Source organism: Mustela nivalis (assembly GCF_964662115.1).
Source record: "Mustela nivalis genome assembly, chromosome: 6".
Lineage (NCBI taxonomy): Eukaryota > Metazoa > Chordata > Mammalia > Carnivora > Mustelidae > Mustela > Mustela nivalis.
In genome coordinates this window covers 147725200-147753115 of record NC_139025.1, presented here as the reverse complement: position 1 = coordinate 147753115, position 27916 = coordinate 147725200, and the positions used below count along the sequence as shown (strand labels likewise).

Below are 27916 nucleotides of genomic sequence, written 5' to 3'. Positions count from 1 at the left end.
GCCAGGATAAGAAGGATGCCTGATTGCACAAACAACATGTCCAGTGAGGAATTCATTTGCCTGAAATAAAATGAAAAATGTTGACACAGTTCAAGGTTGTAGTCACCCACATGGTGAGAACAGAGCCTGAAATTATAGGGCCATGAGTATCCGGGAGAGGAGACCTTTCATGCTGATTCCTCGGAGATGAATTGAAGTTATGATCCCAGGCAGCGTTTGTGCAACACTTGGCTGTTGCCCTGTCAAATTTCCATCGTGAGTCTGCCGTGCCCACTATAATTTTAGGTTTGATAGTGTGGCTGACAGTCTATTATGCTCAATGCATTTTTTTTTTAAACTTTAACTTTCAAAGAAAAAGCCTTTCTCTTCTCTTCTATTCATCATATCTATGTTGCAAACATGGAGTTTTAGAGTTTATTTGTTTTTTTCCCAATTTCAGTGGGGTAGAATGGACCCACCCCATATAGCTTGGCCACAAGGCTGGCCCAGGAGGAAGGCATAGGTGAAGCTGCTACATTTGACAAGTTTTAAGCTGCTCGTTGGAGATGGACCTGCCTGTCTGTTTTCCCACTAAGACAGAAACCTCCCAACAGAGAGACCACTCTGCTTTCTATTCCAGACCTAAGGTTCTCATGATCTAGTCACTGGGTACCCTTTACAATGGCTTTGTGAAGCAAAAGAACACTGTTTCCAGAACCTTCTCTGAAGTCAGCAACCATGCCTGCCCTCCTAGGTCCACTCTGTTTCTCGCTCCACCTCATTGCTCTCAAAAAGACTACCTCCTCTGGAACACATGGAACAATCAGGAACGCCTGGAGGATGGGCCTTATCTTTTAAAAGAAATATTTTTGTTTATTTCTTTGACTAGGAGAGAGAGTGCACAAGCAGGGGGAGTGGCAGGCAGAGGGAGAAGCAGGATTCCCACTCAGCAAGGAGCCTGATGCAGGGCTCCATCTCAGGAATCTGGGATCATGATGCGCTGAAGGCAGATGCTTAACTGACTGAACCACCCAGGCTAAAGATGAGTCTTTCAATGTCTTTTTTCCTTTCAGTGATAGCTGAGAGCATAAGCCCCCAAAAGGGCAGAGTTATTTAATCACAAGGCAAGAAAGGGTTTCAGATAGCCCCCTGCCTCTATTTTGTGTTACTTCTGTCTATAAGGTCAAGAATAAGAAAGAATAAGAAACAAACAAACAATGAATGCTTGGCCAACTAGTGCTGTTATGTTCACCAGGTTTGGGTCCCAAGAAAAGTTCTGGACCAGGAGTTTCAATTCTTGGAGAAGACACAGCTTCTCGAAGAGTAAATCCGACCAAGAAAAGAAACTGCGAATGCCACAGTTAAATTCTAATAAGTTGGTATCTCTGGTACTGCCTTTTAATATGGTCACGTGACCTATCATCCACACTTTTGAGAATAAAAGGATATATACTGAATGATTACACTGGGAAACCAGATATAAACTGCCCCGTGAAAACTGGCATAAATGATCCAAACCATATGAATGGTCATTCTCGCTAACTATGTATCAAATTGTACTGCTTTATGATAAATTATAGGTCTAAATGCTTACAATAGACTGAAAGAAAAAAATAAAACAACATAAAAGACACAGAATGGCAGCATAAAGTTGGAAATGTCATTTAGGACTCTGGAGATGTCCTAGTTTCAAACTCCTAGAAATATTGCCTAATTAATGGAATCCAGTATGTACTAAAATATCTTATGAAAGACACTAATATTCATCCCGATGCAATTTCTGTTTCTTGGTTATGGATGTTACAAAAAGGTCTAGCACATTTGTCATCTCCCTTACAAAATGAAGCTTTTATAATTTTATTCCATGAAATGTTCCTCTTCTTCCTTCTCCCCATGAAAAATATTTCTATGCAGTGTCTATCCCCGTACTGACTTGCCCACTCGGTCAAAAACAGAGTAATGCGGTGACAAAGAAAACGTAAATGAATTTCTCTCTTTAAATGATCACCGTTGGACCCAAACAAAATAAAATCAAGACAAAGTATACAACAAAACAGAGAACATAAAGACCTGGGAAGCCCCACGTGGGCCTTTAGTACAGGCTTCGGGGAGGATTTCCACTGGTGTGTGCTTTTCTATTGCACTGTGTTCTCAAGAGCAGAGCCCCCCTCCTTTGGGTGCATTCAGCGGACCCAGAGCTCCCTTCCACTGGCCACTCTGCCCACCATCCTGGAGCCCTCAGTCATCAGCTGGTTCTAGCTGGCTCAGGTGGGGAGCCCCTGAAGAAACCCTTTTAATCAGGACCAAAGCACTGTAGGCAATGCTGTGCGTATGTGAATGAACCCACACTGTGGGACCATGTGCAACTCACTTTTGGGTTCACCTCAGCAAATGGCTGATGCACAGGAGATATTTTACAGGCCAAGCATTTGCTTAAGTAGACACTTACAAACAATGATACAATTCTCCAGTTAGGATGACCTGCCACCCTGCTTTACAAAAGAACAGGTGAAAGCTGGCGGAGGAGATCTTCTTTGTCCCGGATCTGTTAGAACGCCTTCTTTGGTGAAACTGAAGTTGGTTCTAGGTGGTCCACTCACCTTTCTTGTACCGGATGCTGATTTGCCTGGCCTCTGCCTGGGGCAAAACAGACAGGCCCTCCTATAAGGGCTCTGACATCAATCTCAGAGAATTCTGGGTCCTTCTATTTACAAAGCTTTAATGTTCAAGCTCTGAGTACAGAGTCTTAGCTGGTTTTATTTCTTTATTGGTTCCTATTTTCTACCCCGTGTGTTCTGTTACAATTTTCTACGGCAGAACAGAGATGTGGTGGAACTCTCTATGGGATGCTTTAAAAAGGCATTTACTGCCTCTCCTCTGGAGGAGGCTCCTTCCAGTTTCTCTTGGTGAGTTCTCTTTGTGTGCACTATTTTTTGTGTTTTTTCTCTCTCTCCCTCACAAGCATGCACGCACATGCACACACACACACACACACACACACATGCACATGGCAGCAGCCTTTCTCCATAATCATCTGACAGCGCGACAGTCAGAATGATTCCACAGACAAGTAGCATACAACTGGCTTATTTTCAGAATTACCTAGTGTATTAAAAATACAAACTTGCGGGGCACCAGTGTGGCTCAGCTGGTTAAGCGACTGCCTTCGGATCAGGTCATGATCCCAGAGTCCCGGGATCAAGTCCCACATCAGGCTCCCAGCTCCAGGGGAAGTCTGCTTTCCCTCTGACCTCCCCTCTCATGCTCTCTCACTCTGTCTCTGTCTCTCTCTCAAATAAATAAATAAAATCTTAAAAAAACAAAAAACAAATACTTCTAGGCCCCATCTCCCTCCTGAATCAGAAATTCCACAGAGGTGACCCTGGATTCTAGCTTTTACCAAGCTCCTTGGGGCATTCTGATGATCAACTATATTTGAAAATCAGCTATAAAATACCAGAATTTTCATTGAAGAAGTTAACACTTTTGTAGAAAAAGTCTCTCACACTATGCAGGAATCACTGACTTAAAGTCACTTCCCAAGTTACATTAATGGGAATTTTGCTATCTACTCTATCAAGCCTACCACATGTGGAAAACATTTTTGCATTAAAAAGTGCCTAAAATACACTGGACATATTTTTTGTAATGTGTCATACTATCAAAAAAAGAATGAGACAATCTTTATAATCTATGATCTAATCATATCCAGGAGGGAACTCTGTTGGTACAAAAGAGCATGAAAGTCAACAGAAGTAAAATAAAGAAGTTTCTAGATTAAAACACCTGAAGCCACAATGATTCTGACCCATGAGTATCATATCAGTTCCGTGAGGTAAGGTCAAGAGCACTGCAGTTCTCACGCCTCCAGACTAAATCATCCTGACAAGCATGGCGAATGGTCTGTTCCGGGACAGGGAAGACGAAGAACTGTAAGCTCCCGAGTGGGAGAGGTGCCCCCAGGAAATCTGAGTCACCCCAAAATCAGGAGGTGGGGTCTCCTCCTCCCTTTACAAAGACTCTGGCTAAGCCCACCGTTAGCCTGAGGCAAGATCAGTGATCTACTAACAACTCCGAATAACCAGATTGGATATTTTTTGGCAGATACCCCTTCATTTTTGAAAATGAGAAAAGGCAAGGAAATCGTCAGCTTGATTCTGGAACATACTGGGGTGGGGGGGTAGTTTGGGGTTGCCTGGAAAAGGAAGCGGAAATCATAGAAACCATCCCTGATCACCAAGAAGAACTTTGTGAATCCTTCCAGCTGTGCCAGCCAAACCTCATTTCACACTTTGACAGGTTATTAGATAAGGAGACAGAGTTTAACACACCTTCAGCAGGAATTTGCAAGAATCTCCCAAAATACCCTTGCATGTTACATAAAGAAATATAGGTTCGATGGCAGCAGTAAAATAGATTGGAAAATGGTTGAATGATCATAACTAAATGCATCTATGTCTTTCGTGATATGTACTCTAGGATATGGTCCTTGGTTCACTCAAGTTCAACAAATGTATCAATGACATGGTAAAAAGACTATAGAAATTCTTGTCAGCACTGAAGGCTGCATTACATAAGGAGGTAGCCAAGTGAGATGAATGGCAGAGTCAAGATCCAAAGTGGTCTCATAAGAATGAAATCCAACTGGATGAAATTGAGGTAAGTGTAGTTCAAGCAGTTGGTCCTATTGGATCAGCCACGCAGCGAAATCAGCAGGAAACATTCATTCTGATGGCAATTAGTATGAAAAGGGACTTGGGGACTTTGCTGGACACCAAATGGAAAATGAGTTAGCAATGTGATTAGGCCATCAAAAGAGCTTCATGCTTCATGCTACAAGCTTCATGAATAGCATTTGGGTTTTCAGAATGATAATGGCGGTCATCCGGGAATCCCATCTTCAAAGGGATGTGGATGCTAGTTTCTTCTATAGAAAGCTCTCATACCGCTTACCTCTACCAACTCACATATGCTTTGCTCCTGGCTAACTCTTCTTTCAGCTCTCAATGCAGATGGCACAGGAAGTTGTTCCTGACCCCAGGGTTAAGTGAGGCACCCTTTCTCTGGGCATCTGTGGCGTTAACAGCCATCAAATCACTTCTGACACTATCTTGTTCTGTTTTTAAACTATTTCTGCCTCTACTCTGTGAACAGCTTGCTGTGTTCATCATTATATCCACAGGTTCACAAACGTCTCTTACCAGATGTTCAATAAGCTTTTATTGAATGAATGAGTAAGATAGTTCAGAGAGTAATCAGGGCAATAGAAGAACACAAAAACATATCACAAATGCAGTGGAAGAAACTAGATGCTTACCTGGGAGAAAGGAGGACACATGGGAGGAACATGGAGACAGTCTTCAATTATGCATAGGTCCAAAGGGGAGTGCCTCAACTTACTCTTTATGGCATCAAGGGTGGAAATTCCAAGGAGACCTATTTTACCATAGTTCAGGAAATGACTTCCCAATGGGACTACCATTAATGGTGTAAGTCCCCAAGACAGAAAACAAGTTCACAAGCTATCAGCACACGGTGGCACAGACTGTCTGGATACATGGCAGAAATACCATAAAGGGATTCTAGCCCAGGATGGGAGGTGTAACTAAATGCGAAGATCCCCTAGGACCCCAGGGTTCTATGATCAAGTCACAGAAATACATTCATCAATAACTCAGACTATCTTCTTCTGTGGAATCATCTATTAGGGGTAAAAAGTCCACCCAAAAGAAATTGCATTCTTAGAAATATCAGTAAATTGGAAATTCAATTGTGTTTTGCCTTGATGTCATCTATGCTAGGAAACTGGGTAAACTTTTATAAGGAGCATCAAAACTCCAAGCCTATTTCTTTCTCTGTGCAATGGAATACTAGGCTGAATCAAATGATTCTGAATACTCTTCTATATATATAATCTATTTTATACCGTGCAATACCTTTAATGACCTACCCTAGGAGAAGAAGCTGTTTTTCAGAGGCTATCCATTGCACTACATGCATTATAAACTAACTCTCTCAGTGGCCAAATCCACTGAGTTAGAACATCCAGTAATTCAGTGTCAAGATGACTAGATTAATAGCTAGATGCTGAATTAGATTAAAAAAAAAATTCTCCCCCACATTAGATCAGATGGACTTCTAGGCCCTTGATTACTGTTGAAGGGAGTCCTGCTGTCTGAATTTCCAGAATTACTACTACAAATGATGGGCATTAATGTGCTGCCGTCTCCTTCTGGAGAGGCCCAGCTCAATCAGGACTCATAAACACTGGAATTCTTTGCCTTGACATTGGAAAAGTACAGACCAGGCTTTGGATGTTTTCACTTAACACTGCACTTAGGAAAAGATCTCAGTTCATCTCTAGCATCAAATCTTCTGACATCAATTGTAGGAGAGGCCATCTCGTCCATGGACACAGTTCCTTTCAGATCAGGGCAACATCACAATCAACTTTGTCGGCACTGATCAATATTTAGCAATCTCTACTCAATTCACATCTTGGCCTGGATTGTATTTTTTTTTTTTTAACCAAACACATGGGCTGTCTGAGGGAGTGCCTTCTGATGGCCTGGTCTGCTCTCATCAGATAATTACAATATTAGGGAGAGAACACAGCAGAAGACACAGTACAGGCCTCTCCATCACAGCCTATGAAAGCTATGAAAGGGCCCACTGGTGTGGGTCTGTTTTTAACTAAAATAGTTTTTAACTCACTGCAAGTAAAAAATATATTACCTTCGTTCTTCCAGTTTTCACTGGCTCAACTATAATTGCGAATTCCAGGGTAAACAGCTTGCATCTATCTTAGGTATTTATCTGATTTTTGATAAAATCAAGATGGTTCTTTCTTTGGAAAGAACCAAGATGCCATTCAACGGACGAATGGATAAGGAAGATGTGGTCGATATACACTACGGAGTATTATGCCTCCATCAGAAAGGATGAATACCCAACTTTTGTAGCAACATGGACGGGACTGGAAGAGATTATGCTGAGTGAAATAAGCCAAGCAGAGAGAGTCAATTATCATATGGTCTCACTTATTTGTGGAGCATAACAAATAGCATGGAGGACATGGGGAGTTAGAGAGGAGAAGGGAGTTGGGGGAAATTGGAAGAGGAGGTGAATCATGAGAGACTATGGACTCTGAAAAACAATCCGAGTGGATTGAAGTGGCGGGGGCGGGTGGGAGGTTGGGGTGCCAGGTGGTGGGTATTATAGAGGGCACAGATTGCATGGAGCACTGGGTGCGGTGCAAAAATAATGAATACTGTTATGCTGAAAATAAATAAATTTAATTTTAAAATAAATAAATAAATAAATTGAATTTTTAAAAAAGGACCTTCTTGTGCAAGTCGGTGCCCCTTCTCTAGAGGCAGTACACACATTCAGTGACTGTGCAACTGGTGGACGTACGGAAGACAGATTGAGTCTACTTGCCTTAATCCAGGACACTGAAAGACCTTCCTAGCTGCAGAGTTCCTCACTGGCCAGCTGCAACCTCTGTGATAACCGTGTCACATCCAACTCTACCCTGTGCCTGATTCGGCTTCCCCCATCCCCAAGGACATGCTACAGCAAACATCCTGCAGCAAACCCTCCTTTCAGAGATAACCCAACCCATGCCTGGTGCTTGTCTAAGGTCACACAGCTAATCAGTGGTAAACCCAGGCAATCTGGCTTCAGAATCCATGTCCTTAGCCACAAAGCTATTGCACTTCTTTACAAGGAGGCTTCATTTAATGTCTGCACCTCCCTTAACAGCCTGGAGCAGTACTTCCCAAGTTGAAGGATCACTAATAATCCTCAGCTATTCTAGATACACATCAACAAATGTGACCCTGTGCAAGTAAATTCAGTAAATGCCACAAATTCCATCCCCGATGAGATAGTCTCCAGGCACCTTAATATTTCAACACAACTGGTAAGTTATGCAATAAAGAAGTCTATTTATACGAAATTGGAAATGTGGTTTCCAACCCAAGCACTCTTCGTGTGTGTGTGTGTGTGTGTGAGAGAGAGAGAGAGAGAGAGAGAGGGAGAGAGAGAGAGAGAAACATCTATTAGTACCAATCTGCTAGTGTCCCTCAGAACCGGTTTGGGAAATGCTAGCCTGGAGAAACCTTCACCACTTCCAAGGCCTTCTCCCTCCCCTTTTAAAACTCTTTGATGTCTGACTGCTTCTGAGAAGCCATCTCAGACAGACTGGACTGAAGTGTTTCTAACAACTTTATCCTTTTCTGTGCAGAACTTCCCATTCTGTCTTAAGAAAGCCCTTTACTTTACATGCATAAGATGATGAGTAACATCTGCACAGTTTGCAAATATGTTATCCTTCTACTCAGTGGCCATTCAGTGGGAGAGGGCTGGCTTCTCAATTCAGCTCTAACACTGTGAGAATTTAAAAACCTAACTGAAGCTTAGTGGGCATCTTTTTTGTCTCTTCTCTGGAGAGGGGACAGGTCTAGATTTTTGAAATGCAAGAGCCCTTCCAATGTTAATTTTATAGGATTCTACCACCTTCTGATTTCCTGCATACTGTAGTGGTTGAGTCAGTGGGTTCTAAAATCATACACACACACACATACACACACACACACACACGCACACACACACAGATTCATTACCCTCTTCACCCAATCTCTGTGCTCTATATGCCCTTATGATGTGGGAAACAAAGGCAGAAGAGAAATTACCTTTCCTTACTACCTACAGCCTATTAACAAGTCTTTGAAATAGGCAGAACGACATACGTCTAGGGACTCAACTGCCTCAATGCTGACACTTTGCTAAGGGCAAAAGGCAATCCTAGTCCTAGCCTGACAGCCCACCCTCCCCACTCCAGGATCCTGTAAACCTACTCTAACATAAAAAAATTCCTTTGGAAATTCCCTTTATCTCTAAACCCCCAAGATAAGTGTTGTCCATCATCCCCCAAGCATATGGCCCACTGATATACATCTGAAGGGTCTCATGACTAAGATCTTATTAGACAGCATTAAAAGACCTTTTCCCCAACAATAGCTAGTCCCCTCCACATCCCTTGTTTCCAAAATTCCTTAGAGACTTAGTCTCTCCCTAACTGCCTCCCAACTTGGAAGTACATAATGGGCCACTCCATTGACCCCAGTGCAGCTCTTTCTGTCCAGGGGTCCCATCCCTGTGCTTTAATAAAACCACATTTTTGCACCAAAGACATCTCAAGAATTCTTTCTTGGCCATTGGCTTTGAACGCTAATGTCTTTCCTACATCACTGAGACATTTATTTTGCCCTGAAAATATGAGTTTCCTCCTGAGTGAAGTCACATTAGTACATACCACAGAGCTGTCGTGAGGACTAACAGAGGCGGTGGGTGTGAAATGTTACACCTTTTCAAGCACATGTTACGCACTCAGCAATACCGGCCATTTTCTTGTCACTGATGTCAGTTGTGATCATGGACATGGGACATTGTGGTGATGGTGATAGTCAGGAGAGGAGGTGGAATGACATAAAAAAATAAATAAATAAGAATAAGTACACTGTGCATTTGTCCCAGATTTCAGGTGTGTGGATGACTAAGACCAATCGGCCAGAGTAAGCGAGGAGAGCACGGCCACCCATAATGCATTAGTAAGTGTGCCTGGGCTTGGGAGGATGCCGACATGTTGCCGAGAAGCCTGGCTAGGCTGTCCTACCCCTGCCCAGTCTGCCTTCCACATTCAAGCCAGACTTGAAAACCACCCAGTGACGATTACATTATCATTAAAAAATGCCACATGTTGAGACTAACTGTGAACCATACATGCTTCAGGTTAAAGAGAAGTGAAACTCAAATAAGGAGCTTTTCAAAAGGACTCAGAAAGATGGCTCTCATAAACAGAATGATAGTCCGACTTAATGAAGAAAAACAACTGTTCCCATCTCTACTGTGGACCACGCAAGAACAAATGGGCAGAAATCACTTGCAGATAAAATTAGATTGACTACACGGAGAAGCATTTGAGCTCTAAGAACTGGTCAGCACCAGCCTATTTGACAAAGGGATTCACAGCGACCTCTACTCGGATTCACAAATGTCAGGGGGGATACCCATCTGTTTGGATGGTTAAGGGGAAGATTATCTACAGTCACGGGGAAGCAAGCCAAGCAATTCTTTGCAATCCCAAGCTTTGATGATGATACAACCATAACATGCTAAATGGTGCTGTTCCCAGCATGGGGCTGCTGACAAGGGAATTTCTCAAGGGATTCCTCGGGCCAGAATCTGCCTTTAAAGGCCCAAGTATAAGTCAACCAGGGGTGGGTATGTATCCAAAGAGCAATAACAACCCTCTCTAATTAGACACAATCTCCTAAGGGAGGCATCCACAGAGCGGTGAGACTGGCACTAGTAAATTAAATTTTTAAAATCCTGTCGCAATCACTCCCCTGATGTGCCCCTTCCTTAGGCCTCACTCTCGGTTATTTTTTATTTATTGTAATTACTTTAGTAATAAGATTTGTTTTCTTGTTATTATATATATTACCGTGCAGAGTAAGAAAAAAAACAATAGCCAAAAAGAGTTATGTTTCTTATTTATCTCCTTGGCCGTTATTGGGCCAGGGGGAAGGGTGGGGAGCAGGGAGAAGCTGTAAATAGAAAAGAAAGTGTTTCCTACGGAGTGAAGATGTATAGGAGCATATTTGCAAGAAGGAAGCAGGGCAATGAAGGAAGAAGGCTAATAATTCAGAAGGGCTAGGTGGCTCAGAGAGATAAATAACTGAGGAAAAGACACCATGGAAGTCGGGCCAGGGAGGGTGGCTCCACATTGCCAAGGCTAATGCGATGCGTTCGACTTTCCTGTTTATAAACGAGGGCCTGCAGGCAGAAGGACCCAGAACTGGAGAGCCTGTGGCCCCAGACTGTTCCCCAGGGCAGCCTGACAGGTTCAATTCCTTCTGGTTCCTGATGGGGCGCACTTTCCTAGGAATCAGGGCTCCCAGGGATAGATGGGGGCGGGGGCCATAAGGCTGTGATACCCAGGCTAGGTACACCAGGGAGTCTCTCTGCAGGCTGAGAAGACCCGTTCCACCAACCACAAACACTGTTCATGACAGATACCCTGCAACACTATGTGAGATGTCCTGAAGCGGACTGTAGGCAGGCTTCTAAAAGGCAAGAAGCCAGGCTTTCGTCCATTCCAATGGGACAACTAGATCTATTTAAAGGGCGAGCACGAGGAGGGAGCCTCGGTGGCTCAGCTGCTTAGGCAGCTTACTCTTGGTTTCAGATCAGGTCATGATCTCATGGGTCGTGAGTCTGAGCCCCCCACCCAGGCACAGAGGATTCTGAGATCATCTGCGGAGTCTGTTTGAGGATTTGTTCCCTCTGCCCTTCCCCTGTCTCATGCCCACTCTTTCTCTCTCTGGAATAAATATATAAATCTTAAAAAAAAAGAGTAAGCATGAGGAGGGGAAAAGGCACTGGCTGGATTCTTCCAATTCCAAGCTTTCTCTACTGCTATATATTTTATAAAATTTATTCAGTCCTACACCTTCTCCATAATTTTAAAATCACAATCACAAGGACAAGCAAAGCTTTAGTAAAATATTATATATTTAAAATACATATATTATATTAAGATGAATATTATATATATTATATAGTATGATAAGTTATATATATTATGTATAAAATAAAGAAGTCTTTTTCACCTTTTTCATCTTTGACCTTGTCCCTCCCTCTGCAGAATTTCTATCCCACTGCCATATCTTATCTTGGATCTCTTTGAGAAACTGAAAAATGGAAGTAGGAAATCATTAAGCCTATTTGTCTCAACTACTGAGAAGAGCTTTGCATGGCTCACATGAAATCCAAGCATCAGAATACAACCGGAGGGACCTTTACTTTTGTATTTTCAGACAGTTTCAAGTACTACGTATTTGATCCTGACACTAATCAAGGGAGGCACCATGGTTAGGGCTTACTGACCTCTTAGTAAGTTGAAGAAATAAGAGTGCAGAGGTTAAGTGATTTGTCCAAAGCCACGTGGGTGGAAAGAGGCTAACCCTGACCAAAGCCTGGGCCTTCTGATTGCCCAGGAGGAATTCCTTATACTGAATCATGATCACAATCATCCCAGATGAAGCAAAATAAAGAAAGTCAGCAAAACCAGGAAAAGCACAAATCGTTTCCTTTGAGAAAGGCAGTGAGATCTTATTAAGATCTGATAACAAGGGGATTGGATCTCCTCTTACTTCCCCAAAGCAGAGCACCCCAAGAGTAAATGGCAGAAGGAACAGTACACACAGTATTAGAGGCGGGGGTGGGGGGCTAGTCAGAGCTGTGCCTCCTATTCTCCAGATAGAGACTCTCATGTGTTTCAGGGAGCATGGAACATACATCACTAAGTACACGGTAGATGTGATGGGAATTGAGAAATAATACATCTGTATTATCCCCAAGGGATTGCTTTATAAAGACTTCTAAGTGTATGTTGAAAGAAAGTGTCAGGCAAGGGACACTGGGAAGAGAGAAGTCTGAAGGGGAAACTGAGAAGGAAGAATGGATGTTTGTCTACCTCCCTTCCGGCCTGCATCCCGGTCCCATTTCTTCCTCCGGGGAAGGAATACAGAAACACCAGAGCGCAGACAGAGATCCGAAGAGGCCCAGCCAATGAGGGAGCACAGCATTTAACAAACAAGCACATTTCCCCAAGAGCCTCAGCCCCAACTTGATCAATGATTCTGCAACATTGAATCATTTTTAATTTAATGCTTCTGGGAAGTGAGGGGGGGGTGGAAACCCATCAACTACAGGCACAGTTGGCAAGAGCTGGGTATTAGCATTTGGCAGCATTTATTATTGCTGTTTATGATGGCATAAATTAGGTTTATGCTGATATAATTAATAACCCTAAATTTAGGAATAATAAATAGTAATATTTGTTCAGAACCGCAATGTCTGAGAAAGGCAAATGGAGTACTCAAGCTCCTGACTCCCCTCTGTATGTAGGAACGGGTGTGGGCAAGGAAGCCCTTGGGAAAGCTCTCCCACAACGCCCTGGCCCTAGCACCATGCATCACTGAACACTATGCAAATGACTTAGCAGCAGGACCTTAAGCGTTCCCAGAGCAAATAATTTTCATGTTGATCTCTATGAACAAGTTCATCTGCAAGATTTTGTATGCCACATTTCCCTCTAGAACCAGGACCCTCAGCGATCTCTAGGTCCGCACTGCTCTGTGCTGTATGTCCAGAGCTCTGCACAACTGTGCCAAATGCCGTGTTCTTCACGGATCCCTCTCCCCCTTCCACATCCTAGAAGGAAAATCTTGGATGTCGCACAAAATCCCAGTAGACCATGATTTCAGAATTACTGACAGATTTGCAAGGGAAGAATTCAAGGCAAAAAGTCACTTCTGCAACTTCAAAAAAAAAAAAAAAAAACTTAAATGTGTAACTTCATTTTATAAAGTTGTAAAAAAAAATTGGTGAGATTAAAATATTCCTATAAGTGTTCCTTTCTGTATCTAGGAGAATATCTTTTTTAATTTTTTTTAAAGATTTTATTTATTTATTTGACAGAGATAGTGAGAAAGGGAATGTAAGCCAGGGGAGTGAGAGAGGGAGAAGCAGGCTTCCTGCTGAGCAGGGAGCCTGATGCAGGGCTCAAGCCCAGGACCCTGGGATCATGATGTGAGCTGAAGACAGTTAATGACTGAACCACCCAGGTGCCCCTCCAGGAGACTATCTTAGCATCCAAAACGGACTGAGACCTCCTTGTTTCTAGTGAAGTCAGAAAGTAAAGGAAGAAAATTATAGTTCCTCAGACCAAATAATCCCCTCCAGATCAAAATAACATTTTTCCCTGTTTTCAAATATAAGCAAAGTAAAGCAAAGAGAAAGAGATTAAATGCTCTTTGCCCATCTCTCCCCAGAGATCCTTTACACAGAGACACACAAACCTGCTAGAACAAGGCCCACACTGATATTTCCATCCAAATTGCCAACCGTGTCCAGAACATTTTAATTTTCCTAAACACAAATAGAGCCAAAATAGCCAACCACTGATCATTCTGCTCTGTTACAAGCAGCGCAAACTGGCAAAACGGTCTAAATTTGAAAAGTACGTGACTGCAAGTTAACGTTCCTCTGTCAGCTCCCAGGAAGGGCCGCGGGGCTCCACAGTAACACAGTGTATGACTAGCACAGGCTAAGCTTTACTAGCTCAGAAATATGATCTCTGGCTAGCAAACATTCCACAGGGAGATTCCACGGCAGAAACTTCACATTCCCCTGGCCTAGCTGGAGGGAGAATTTGGAGTTGAAACTCTGGAATGAGAGTTTTAAGGAGAGTAATACGCTCACATCCCCTCCTGGTATTGCATCGTGACCACCAGCATCATTTGGGCAGACCACGGGGACTCTGTCACTCAGCTTCCCAGACGCCACACAGCATGGAGACCTTTGTCCTGACACCCTCTTTAGCTTGTGGCCATCCAAGCCCTCAGAGAAGGGGACACAGCGCCGTGCTGAGGAAGAGAGACAGTCAGACCTACTGGGAGGGTGCCCGTGGGACAGCTAGCATCCCTCTGCCTTTACTGGTCCCCCCTGCTTTTCTCCACCCTTACTTCTCTCCTGGACCAAGGATCCCTACTCTACTACCCTCGCTTTGCAGGAAACACTGCAGAACTCAGCCACAGGCACATGGAAAAATCAATGTTTTGGAAGCCAAATATGGACAGTGAGTCCATAAAGGAATGAGTCACTCCCACCTAAGGGTATATACCCTCCCAGCTAGGGAGGGTCCAGAGGCCCCATACTTATTAAACCCTAGGTTTTTGGAGACTGCCTGGACAATCAACCAGGCTCCCCAGTGTGTGCTCAGTTGTTGTTCAAGACACTGAATGATGATTAAGACAAAGAGAAGAAAAGAAGACCAAGTAATTTTGGTGCCCACAGCTTCAACAGGAACCACCCCTCAAAGGGGTAGGATACAAATCCCCCCTTGCAATCTAGCCTATAATAAAACACTATGGGCAGTACACCAGCACCTCAGTACTAATATCTAACTAAATATATATCCAACAGTTCATTTCTCACAGAAGTGGCCCAAAGCTTTTTAGAGCCCTTGCTCTGGTCTACAATGATCTATGTGAAGTCCACACCTTAAAACACTTTAGCAAGGTGAGGTGCACCCCAGGTTAGAGTTAACAAACATCTCTGAGGCATTTACTACCTCCCAGACTCTATGTTAAAAACACTCAAGAGGTAAGTCACCCAGATGACTGCCTCGAACTGTGGACGTGAGCAGAGCTCACAGCCAAGTGGGAAGAACAGGAGCTTTGCAACCAGGCCAACCTGAATTTAATCCCGGACTCTGAAATATCAGATACGCTGCTGATGCTGTGTATGTCATCTCATCTTTTGCCTCAGTGTTCTCTTCACCTGCAAAGTGGGAGTAATTTTTTCCTAAGTATAAAAATTAAAATTAAAATCATACTTTAATTTTATCAGATTGACCCCCCCAAATTAAAAGGATTGATACAATGTAGTATTGACAAGGGTATGGGGAACAGGCACTTTCACCCACTGGTGATAGGAATCTCTATCTACACATTTTTCTAAATAATCTGGTAATAATGTCTCAAATATAAAATATGCATAGCATCAACTCAACAGACTTGAGAATTTATCTTAAGAAAACAGCCATAGGAATTCACCAAGAGAATAACAAGAATATTCCCCTGTCTCCTGTTTATAATGGAGAATTGTTTAAAATTAATTATGTCAATACTATGACATAGCCATTTTAAAAACTAATAATGCTATTTGTATTCTTTGCCACAGGAAGATGTTCGTTTATAAACTCTACTACAAAATATATGATCTTACTTAAGACAGAAATATATTTAAAGAAATAGCTGACATTCCCGGAGTTGTCAGCTTACAAAAAAATGGCTAATGAATGTTCTCCAACTTGACAATAGCATTTATGTCTGGACAGCCTGATTCGGGAAGGGCCTCCATGTTACCAAACCCTAGAAGCACTATGTAATTACCATAGATTATAATGTGAACAATGTCCCTTGGAGTCACGCAATGCAGCAGCCCTGAGTTTGGGTGCTTTTTAATTTCTTCCCTCAGCTTCTTCTCTACGCTGGAATTTTCTACAGTAATGATGCCCCCCCCCCCCACTGGAAACCATAAACGAAACCATTTTATTTTTTGAAAACAAAGAAGTCACATGTAGACAGTAATCAGCCCGAGGCTAGGGCATGTCGGGAGCTCAGCTAATGGGTGCTTCATGTGCGCTTCTCACCAGCCACCTCTGAGCTCTCTGGCCCGCCACAGGGCAGCTAAAACTGCAAATTACCCTGCTCAGACTCCCTTGCCAGTCGGCCTCCTGGTAGGTTCTGCCAACAGCAGGCACTTGAGGGAGGGAAGAAGGCAGGGGAAGACAGCAAAGGACGCCGTCTCTGCTCTCCAGTCCAGTTAATGAGACCAGAGCAGCAGCTGGCATCTGGTTCAAGCCCTGCCTCTTAGGCTGCGAGACGCCCTCACAGGGGACAGCAGGGGGCAGATACGTCCCCTTGGCATTCAGACACAGGTCACTCCACACTCTTCCACCCTCTCACCTGTGTCCCCTGGGCCACTGAGGCCCTGGCCAGATCAGACGCCTTTCTCAGCGTTCGAAATACCAAACTAGATCTACATAGCGTCCCCCCGGACCCTGGGTTCCGGTCCCTCCATCACTTCCCCCTCCTTCCCTCACCCTGGCAGGTGGGACCTGCTTCTGCAATTATCAGTCTCTTGGCTTCTTTGGCATCCCTTTTTGAGCTTTTAGATGTCTGCCACCAGTGTGAACCAAATCTCATCTTTAGAAACATCTACCCTCTTGCTGTACCGTGGATCATTTTTATAATTAGAAAAAAAATAAAGCTATTTTTTTCTTTTTGCTCTCCTAATTTTTCTGAGCATAACTCTGAAAGCATAACTATTATATTTCTTCTTCACTGTTCCCTTAGGAATTTCTTCTCTAAGCATGATGGCCACTTATCCCCACCCCCAGTCTTGGGCATAGGTACTTTCTTTCAGTCTCCGTAGCACAGCTCAAACAAGATGAAAAGGCTGATTAACACTTTACTAAATCCTGGAACAGAAGAGGACTACTCACAGGAAATTTGGAACTGATTATTGGTGTAGCTGTTTTCATTCTCAAGTAGCCACGTAAGGGACTGATTGCTTCTTTTGGCTTCCTCCAAATGGTACATGCCATCTTTCCTCTATGACCTCTGGTTGAGACCAGAGTTTCACCAATTGCAATCCCAGGGGAATTATCTATTTTTCTTAAAGACCCATTTTTCAGGCATCTTTTCTTGTTCCAGGACCTGTTTTCTTGTTCCAGGGGATGCTTAACAACAGGAAAAAGCAAGGCAGTCAATGACGATACTACTCCCGCTGACAGGGATGTTCACGGACACACTAGCGCAATGTATCACAGCACAAAGAGCAAGGCTGCCTTGATACACCATGATCTGAAGACCCGGCACACAGACCTCAAGGCCACTCGTGCGATCACCTGCAGGTGGGGAGGTAACCCCAGCAACATCCCATGTGGGATTTCTCACTGGTCTGTTACCAGGGAGCTCAGATCATATCTTCCATTCTTCTCGTGCAAATTGAAAAAGATAGTAATAATAAAATTACGTACTTCCTATGGCCCATTTTTTTTTCAAATGTAACTGCTCCATGAGATCCAAAAGTCTGAGATGCAACCACTGCTCTATGCTAGTATATTGAAGAGATGTGAAATACATTAAAAAGTGAGAGTTGAGGTCATATCAGAGGGAAGCCCTAAGCATATCAGAACAAGAGGGACTGGACATGGCCCTGCCCAAGCTGAAGTTCCCCCAAGAAGGATAATCATCAGCCCTTTGGGATCCTGAAGACTCAGCTGAATTAAAATACACTATGGAGTGGGCAGGGGAATGCAAGTTCCATGACCAAAACAAAACAAAACAAAAAACCCTCAAAATTAGCTGGGTGTTGCCTATAGCCAAAAACTGGCAGCAACAAGAAAGGGCATATTCTCCAACGGAGAAGGCTGGCAGGACAAGACAGCATCAAGGCTAAAGCCAAGCTGGAAATTCAGATCCCATGAAGGAAAACTGACAATGAACTAATTCATTCATCCCAGGCCCAAATTACAGAGCTGTGTGTTGGTTTGTCCCAGGCACACTGGATATGAAGGTCCAAGCCTATAAGACTAATTTCAGAGACCACCTGGTGGTAGTAGCTGTGAACAGTGCTGAAGCTCTATTTGCATCTCCAGCCAAGGGTGGGAAGGGCTGGTAGACCAAAATGCACCTGGGCTTTGGAGTTAGACAGAGTGGGTTCACACCCCAGCTCTGTCACAAGCTGGCCACATAACCTTGGGCACAGGTGTGTTTATGTGCAGGTAGTTCAATTATTCAGACAATTTCTCATGCCATTTCTGCTTTGAACTAACTTTCTAATCTGGGTAACTCATTTTTACCTCTCTGATTTCCGTTCCCTTAACATTTGAAGGACCGGGACTAAATGATACACATGAACCCTCCTAGCTAGAACACTTTTTAAAAAAATTCTAATGCCCTTAAATCCTTACAGAAAAGTGGTATAGCACAAACAAAAGTTCTGGTTTGCCTCTGTAACATGAGGTTTTTAAACTGGACCCAAGATTTCACCCCTGTGCCCTCAAGATTTTGTATCTAGGTATTAGATAGAAGACCTGCATTTTGGGACCATAGGTACAATTACATAAGAAAATCTATGTAAATACAAACAAACAGGTTCTTTCTTGGCCCATAAAAGGTGCTGAATGATTTTTTTTTTAATATAAAGTCTGTGAGTTCTCTTATTGTAGTAAAATAAAGCCTTTACAACCCACAGTGGAGTAAAGGAATATTGGCACTAACTTTAAATGGTCCCAGATAGTTTAAATTGTCAAGATTTTTTATCTGATTTTTACAGTTTCATTTGTTTCCCCTAGAGCATTCAGCTATTACTTCTTAATACCTTGGTGTGTTTACTCAGAGTATGCCCTCTGCTCTTTATTGTTGTTTCACTCCACGATGGCCTTGGAAGAAGAAAATCGAGTTTGTAGAGTTGTATGTATCCTAAGAATCAATATACTCCGATTCTCCTGTGAATAAAACGTTGGGCTGTGTGTTGACTTCATAAAAATTATTTTGTCACTACATTCTACCCAACAACAAAAGTCCAAAAATTGGAAACCATGTTAGATCTCTTCAACCCCTTCCCTTACATGCCATGCCAACCTTTTGCATGTTCTGCAATCATCTGCCTTCTCCCCACTTTAGACCCTGAACAAGCCACCATTGTCACTTCCACCCTGACCCAATTTGTGGACCCCTTGGTTTTTATCCCAGACAGCAAAGAATGACAAGAGTCAATGATCCTCCTGGATTCCTTAGAACTCAGCCCAATTCCATATAAACAACCAGGCCAGCAAGATGGTAGATTGTTTCTTTGGGAACCCATCTTTATAGTTTGTTTTCCTGCTATAGACATGTGTTGCTAAGAGATCTTTGGCTTGGCAAGACCCACTAAATTTTTGCTAGAAAATCCTGGCTTTGTCTCTCTGACCACTATTATCAAAACCTCTCAGCCATTCTCAGAGGCTCTATTACCATCACCACAAAAGGAAACTATTCTACTTTTACACATTCTTGCAAACCCCACGGGGGCCCGTGAAGTATTTTGAAAGAAGAGTAGAGTCCAGTAAGTTAAGTACCATGCTTGGGTTTAGGCTCTCCAGTCTTTATGCAAAATTTGCTTCTCTGTCATTCAGACCACACACAAGGCAGTTCACTAGGCTTTAAGAAGCCTAGTAGTAAAAATGCATCCAAAGAAAATCAGCGAACTGATCTTCATCAGAAACACTATCACATAAGCAACATTTAGGTAAACTATATTAAACTCAAAGCGGACTTCCCACGGGGACGTTAAGGCATGTAAAAGGGGGATTCGATTTTCTCTGTGGGGCACCCCAAGGTAAGACTGCATAAAATGTTTGAAGTTCATAGGGCAAAGATCAGAGCACAGAGAAATACATATCCATCCAGTTACGTACAACGGAATGGTCATGCCCTGAAATGCAATGTCAGTCACAGAGAAAGTTCAAGTAGAAGTTAGATGAGCCACACGTCTGCTAGGCTCTAAGAAGGGTTCATGAGCTGAGACTTTTAAGGCTTTAACTGTGAGCTGCTGTGTGTCCATTGTAGTCTTGTGTCTTTTGAAATTAGTGTGCTGTGACTTGTGGATTTCCGATCAGTACAATAACACTATGGTTTCCAAGTCCCTTTCACCCAAAATTGTTTGAGTGATCCAAATAATCTATGATGTGCTTTGAGCTCCATGATGAAAGATGCAATATAAAAAAAAAGGGTAATTTTAGTCATAATAAATAATGGTAATGATGATGAATGGCAGTGTCACTGAGAAGGAGCTGGCCTGCCATTAGGGAGTCCAAAACAACCAGCTGTGAGCTGAAAATGACCGTGTCCAGGCCAGGAGGATGCTCCGTGACTGAGACCACATTAACCTTTCAACCAAAGACCTGGACCAAGCCCCTGATGTCTAGGTGTGACCAGCTGTAATGGAAAAAACTACAATATTTATCCTTGAGCCTGAATTTGCCATGGGCTTAAGAGACATTTTCCCAGACAGGTCAATGGGGAGCATGTTCCCTTACTCTTCCAACAGAAGAGAAAACTGAGTCAGTCAGGGGAAGAGCCAGATTACACACAGGTGTTATGACTCTAAACCTAGTACGCTTTCCATTCTCTACTAGCCCCCGGACAATTCAATGGAAAGAGAGACTTCAGAAAAGAGCCAACTTGGATGAGAACATGCTGAAACGGGATCCTGTCCCTCAAGATGGCTTGCAGAGCTGTTTTCCATCCATTTAGGCTGACAGAGCTTGCTAGTGAAATCTTGGGCACCTCAAGCAGGCAGAAGTCACTCGTTAATGTCCTAGACCTGATCTCCAGAGCCAATAGCACACGGCGGGGGCCCACCGAGTTCCACTGGACCAGGAGGGAACACCACTCTAGAGCCTTGTCCAGCTGGATGTCTCAGAGGGCTAATTGCTGCCAGAGGCTTAATTAATGCTCCTGACGGAGGGGCCTGGCCTCCTATTCCTCCCATGTGCTTGAAGACCAACCAGTGACCACTGGCAAAGACAAAGGACCCTACTCTCTGCCCATCAAGAACCTCCACCAAAAACGAGGAGACTTGCTAGAACACACGAATCCTTTACTTCTTTGCCTTTTTTATTCTTTTGCTGTATATACTGAAATTTTATTTTTAAAGTCTATAGCTTTGACTTGCTTGCATTTTGGCATAGTTTAACATATTTTATCATTTGGAATGTACTCTGCTCCTCTTTTTCTATTTTATCATGATACTTTACATTTCTAAATTTTTTAACTGATCAGGATTCTTTTTTGTGCTTATCCTTTGAAGCTAGTCTATTCTCAGCTTTTGACGTGTATTTCGTTTTTTTCCTTAAAGAAATTAATTACTATTTTATCTTTCTTAAAAGGGTCTCTTGTTCAGTTGAAGCCATTTTAAATTTTATCTCTTTGAAATTTTGGTTTTCTTTTGTATATTTTTTAGCAGTTCTCGTTTTATCTCGCTTCACCTTTTGCTATTGCCCTCGTTTCTTCGTCTTCTAAACTTGTGCTTTGCTTCTTTAATACTGACTTTTTAAACCGTAAATTATTTCCCATAATAGCCTCTGAAATTATTTTTCTTTCATTTTTTAATGCATCTTACGCTCTATTTTGATACTGTGTCTATTCCCCTAGTGAGACGAATCCTCAAGGACCACAGGAAGAGGCTCGAGTCTTCTTTCCACAGGGATTGAGAATTTGTGAAAATTAATCCTACCAGCTCCATCCTCGGGCCACATCACCTCAGGGACCTGCTCTGGTTCTGCGCTTCGGCTCACAGCGTCTAAAAATGCTGACGTCTTCCAACAGACCTCCTAGGACACTGGACTTCCTCATTCCCTTCCTGTGTTCTGAAGGCGTGTGGGAACGCAGTGGGGAGAACCACCACCCACCGCTTCCATGTCTCCCTCCACCAGCCCTGACCCTCTAGCCATTCCATGCCAGCCATCCCATTTGCATACAGTGACACCCTTCTTGGCACTGTATCCAGAATCCAATAAAATAAAACTCAGAATAAAGATGCCCCTGCAGGGTGCCTGGGTGGCTCAGTTGGTTGGACGACTGCCTTCGGCTCAGGCCATGATCCTGGAGTCCCAGGATCGAGTCCCACATCAGGCTCCCAGCTCCATGGGAAGTCTGCTTCTCCCTCTGACCTTCTCCTCACTCATGTTCTCTCTCACTGTCTCTCTTTCAAATAAATAAATAAAATCTTAAAAAAAAAAAAAAAGATGCCCCTGCAGTAAATATTAGTAAGGAAATGAAAGCACAGGTCTTAACTGTAAAGAAATGAGTTTGAGCTCCTACTTAGTCACTAACCCACCATATGACCTGGGCAATCACTTGATTATCACAGATACTGATATTCTCCTCTAAAAAAAGAAAAAGACAATTACACCAGATTATTTCTAAGGACCCCTCTGGAGTTAATTGAACCTATGCCCTTGAATTCAAGGCAAAACAAAACAAAACAAAAACAAAAACCTGACATGACCTCAGGGTGTTTGGAGAGCACGTTGTTATTTGTACCCCTTAACAGACGGCCCCCAAAATTTATCCCTGCCACAATACCAAGGTCTCTTGAGTGACACCCACTGAGCAACACAATGCATTCCAATGGTGACGTAAATGAGGACCTAGTTGAGCTGAGCACCTGACGTACTTGCCATTGATGACACCGTCTGGATTGAGCATGGGGATGATCTTGAAAATGAAGTTTTCCCGTAGGAGTCTAGCCACAGGGTCACTGCTGACCAGGAACTCCAGGGCCCCCTTCATTACCCAGCTGGCGTTGCTCTCTCCCGGATGCACTCGGGCAGTGATCAGCTGGTAGGGACGCTGCCCTGTGGAGAGAGGAACGGGAGAAACGTAAACCTAAGTCCACTCTCCATTTCCAACAAGATCATCTCCCAGGGGCCAGACTAACTCCTGACCGGCATGAAGTCCAAAATAGGCTGACCGTTTCCCATATGTATCTGATCTACACTGATCCATTTTCCATTTGCCTCTACAGTCTGCAAGACTCGAGAAAGTATAAAGTGAAAGCTCAAGGCTTTATCAAAAGCAGAAGTACTTAGCGCCATGAAAAGAAGCCAAGAAGCCGATTTTATCAAGACTACCAAAGGAACAATTAACTCTCCAAATTCCAATAGCATGATGCTGTATGTCACAGATCTGAAATTGAATCTTATCTTCATACTTAGCAGCTGTAAGATCTTAGGTGAGTAATTTGATTTCTGCAAGGTAAGTATCTCATCTGTAAAATGGGGACAGTGATACTGATCTTGTGTGGGTGTTAGAGAAACAAAAAGATGTCAGTAAGGCACATTGCTTGGCATTCGCTACAGGTTAGTTCCTCCCACCTCAGTTATAAGGTCTGTGGGTAAGATGGCCCTTCTCATTCCCCAGTAGAAATGGGATTCAAGGGCAGCACTTGTGCTGGGAACTTTATGTCTGTAGGACACTGAACTCAAATATTGAAAAAGATTTGACAACAGTGAAGCACCTGGCATCTCAATCATGCAAAAAAAAAAAAAAACAGGAAAACACTCTTTGCCCAATCACAGGGAACATACACGATCTGAAGAGACCTTATGGAGACTGCATAGACAAAAAGCCCAAAGACAGGCTTGTCTTTCTTTCTTGTTGATAGAAAACATCTGGACCATTGTAATGTTGAGATGTATTCTAAGACCACATCCTGGCTCAGGTGAAAAGTGTGTTTTGATTGATTAATAGTGTCTGTCCTCTATACACTTGGGGAAGGAGGGGGGAATATGTGGCATCGTACCAGAAGTTAACCACATCTGCTCTAACTCCTTGATTGTGTGTGTGTGTGTGTGTGTGTTTTCTGACTCTCTTTTCCTTTTGTATCCTCACCCAATTCCTTACGGCTCCTAAACCCACCTGAGGGACAAGAACTAAGCATTTGCCAAATATAAATACCCCAGCCATCAAGCAGCCTAAAAGTTAAAATAGTCATTTCTTGGGGCACCTGGGTGGCTCAGTGGGTTACAACCTCTGCCTCTGGCTCAGGTCATGATCCCAGGGTCCTGGGATTGAGCCCTAAATTGGGCTCTCTGCTGGGCAGGGAACCTGCTCCCCCCCCCTCTCTGCCTGCCTCTCTGCCTACTTGTGATCTCTGTCAAATAAATAAATAAATATTTTTAAAAAATAAATAAATAATATAAACTAGTCATTTCTTTCCACTCACTCAAATCACCGTGAGCTAAATATGCCTTTTCTTCCCTTAAACTGTAGCCTTTTTGAGGAAATAAACTGTGTCTCTAATTCCATGCAATAAATAAATAAATAAATAAATAAAATTGAACAACTTTCAATAACAGAGCTAAAGAGCAGGTACTAGTGAATTATTATTATCATCCATTTAGGCAAAAAAAAAAAAAACACTATCTGTTGACAACTTCTGAGATCTCAGTTCGAAGAGCAGAGATGGGTACATTTTTACTGACTATGGTGGGAGCAGTCAGCCCATTATAGATCATTTATGTATTGGAGATAATATTTGGTTGTTTTTCCCTAAGCAGGTGTCTTGAGCATATTCCAGGAACTACAGAAGCCTTGGGATATAAAAGCTGAATAAATTATAGTCCTTGTTCTGTAAGAGGCCATAGCCTTTGCCAACAGTGACAAACACACAAGCAAATCACTGCAAGTGAGCTAACAGAAGTGTATACAAAGTACCAAAGTCTGACTTACATAAGATCAGGTTTGAAGTCATCCTGGTAACATTGTTACTCTCGGTTTTTGGTGGTTTTAAGATGTTATTTATTTATGTAAGAGAGAGCACAAGCAGGGGAAGAGATAGAGGGACAAGGAGAGTCCTCATTGAGCAGAGAGCCCGATGCGAGGCTTGATCCCAGGACCCTGAGATCATGACCTGACCCAAATTCAGATGCTTAACTGACTGAGCCACACAAGTGCTCCTAATAATGTTACTCTGAATGGCATGCAGTCTCGTGTGCTTTCTGGATTTGGGAGGAAAAAGGGAGAGCCTTCGTGAGAATATTTGATATGCATGTCCCAGCAAGGAAGAGAGTTGAGAGCCACTAGTTTAAGTAGAGAGTCCAGGAGCGCCTAGGTGGCTCAGTTGGTTAAGTGTCCACCTCTTGGTTTCAATTCAGGTCATGATCTCAGGACATGACATCAAGCCAAGATGGTCTCAGCATGGAGTCTACTTGAGATCCTCTCTCTTCCTCAGTCCCTCCCCCAACTCACAGGTGTGTGCTCGCACTCTCTCTCTGTCTCTCTCAAATAAATGGATAAATAAAATCTTAAAAAGAAAATAAAAAGAAGGTGGGGTGCCTGGGTGGCTCAGCGGGTCAAAGCCTCTGCCTTCGGCTCAGGTCATGATCTCAGGATCCTGGGATCGAGCCCCACATAGGGCTCTCTGCTCAGCAGGAAGCCTGCTTCCTCCTCTCTCTCTGCCTGCCTCTCTGTCTACTTGGGATCTCTTTCTGTCAAATAAATAAAAAAAATCTTTGAAAAAAAAAGAAGAAGAAGAAGGAGGAGGAGGAGGAGAGAGTGAGCCCATGATGGTTTTTCAGCAGGAGAAAGACATGTGAAAGGCCACGTTTCATAAAATCATTTTGACATTACTGCAGGTCATGTATTTGCTGAATCAGAGACAGTATGGCCTGTTGAGTACAGAACGACTTTTGGAGCCGTAATTCCAGAGGTCACATTCCAGCCCCACCATTTTCTACAGAATGAGTCATGGAAGCTTCTGACGAAATCGAGTATTGGATTGGTCATCTTGCAGGTAAGACTAATGATTTGCTAACTGAAGCTTACTAAATAAGCATATTGAGGAGGAAAAGAGATATACAGTTAGCTAACTGAGCAGAGCAGAACCTAACTGAAGGCCAATGTGCCCCCTCCATCATTTGCTCACAATCACGTCTCACTCTCTCCAAAGCAAGTCATATTGGCACTCTGATAAAAAGCTTGTTGAGAAAGAGGCTTGATGAATTCGTACCAAATCAGCAGACTATTTTCAGTTCTATAATTCCATACCACTCTCTTTGTGGTCTTTGAACCAAGTTCATTTACAGCATATGGAACAACAATGGTAAGTACTCCCAGCCCAGCAAGAAGAAATAAAAAATAGCTTAAGCTCTTGTAAATTTCCAATACCAACTGAACACCCTCATTGTCCGGGCCACTTGGCTCCCACTGCCTGTTCCCCAGTACAATTCAATGCATCAGACCATAAAGCGAACAGAGCCCTTGCAAAAAGATGCCCACAGTGTGCCTTTCCTTCCAAGAATCAGATTGATAACGTGCTGTATTGTAATATACCACAAGACCTAGCAGACTACTCGGAGCATGATAATGGAGCAAACAGGGAAAACTGTGGATTCTCATGAAGACATAAGCAGCATGTTAGCCATTTCCAGTTGATTTTCCTCTCTTCTGTGATTTAAGACAATTTTACAGTTGTACTGGTGAGTAAACTTAGGAGACCATTCAGTGGCAGCCGCAAATGATGTTCTAGAGAACCCCTAAGAGACAACAGCTGCAAAGAGTATGCGACACACATACATGTGTTTTTTTTCTTGTTATTGACAATTTCGGTTTTAAAAACTCATTTCTGCTTAGGGTAGGGCAAAGAGGATCAGGCATCTGCATTTTTTTTTTCTCTGCAATTTATAAAATCTATTCCGGAGGTCACCAAAATCTATGGGGGAGTCATGGTTTGGCAATAGGCTAATTCTTAAAGCTCACTATTGAATTTATGTCAGTGGTAAGAACATCTGTAAAAAGAGGTTAGAATCAAGGAGGGAATTATATAATGCCTAAGAGATAGCAGGCTCATGGCCAGTGAAAAACTGAGTCAGAATTGAAGACATATGTGATGATACACGTGTGTACCCAACTCCATAAACATCCATCCAGTTTTTCCTTTTTTCTTTCAATAATCTATATTAAATTCCTACTGGCACTTTGGAAGATTGTGGAAATTGGAGGGAAATAGCGGTTTCTGCCCTCAGGGAACTAATCATAGTCTGGTGGGAAAGAGAGGCACACAGATGATCAGGATCCAGTGGGATCAGGGACATTTCTCAAGACATTTTCAAAGCATCGTGGAAGGCTCATCACAATGTTATTTATAAAGAAGTGAGCAACTGGAAATGACTTAAATGTGCCCCCGTAAAATCTAGCTAAGGGAAGGATTCATAAACAGAGTGCAAGTGTTAAAATGGCACCTGGATATTTCTGCTGACACTAGAAGATATCTGGGGCACTATGATAACTGACAAAATACAGGCAAGAGAGCTACATCATAGTGGATCCCATTTTTATGTAGCTGTCACATGCTCTTAAAGGTATCTATATATAGGACACATTGTGGGCGGAGGTCATTTAAATAATTTTTATGTCCTCTATATCCCTACCTAGAATGTTCTCCTCTTCAGAAAATAATAAGCATATGTCAATTTTCCCAAAGGCAAAATATTTTCAAATAGTAAACCGTAGAGGAGAAAGAGGCAAGAAATGGATTTTCACAGAAGAGGTAACATTGGATCTGGTTTGTCCAGATTGAGTGGGAGTTTTCCAGATGAAGTAAAGAAAGGAAGAAGGTGACAGAAAAAGGCTAAGTAGATGCATTTGCAAAATAACAACGTCATAGAGCACCTAATGCCTGAGAAAGAGCAAAGTGGTTTGATGTGGTTACAGTCCGAAGTTATACGGAAGGTAAAATGGGAGTA

General features: G+C 42.9%; 1 protein-coding gene across 2 annotated transcripts in view; it reads right to left on the bottom strand.

The window, feature by feature from the left end:
* Positions 1-27916, bottom strand: part of AGBL1 (AGBL carboxypeptidase 1) — a 717958-nt gene that overhangs the window by 412185 nt on the left and 277857 nt on the right. For both annotated transcript variants that reach the window (XM_082736037.1, XM_082736038.1), the window contains exon 18: positions 22846-23026. In XM_082736037.1, coding sequence (XP_082592163.1) covers positions 22846-23026 — 181 coding nt within the window. The remainder of the gene's footprint in view (positions 1-22845; positions 23027-27916) is intronic.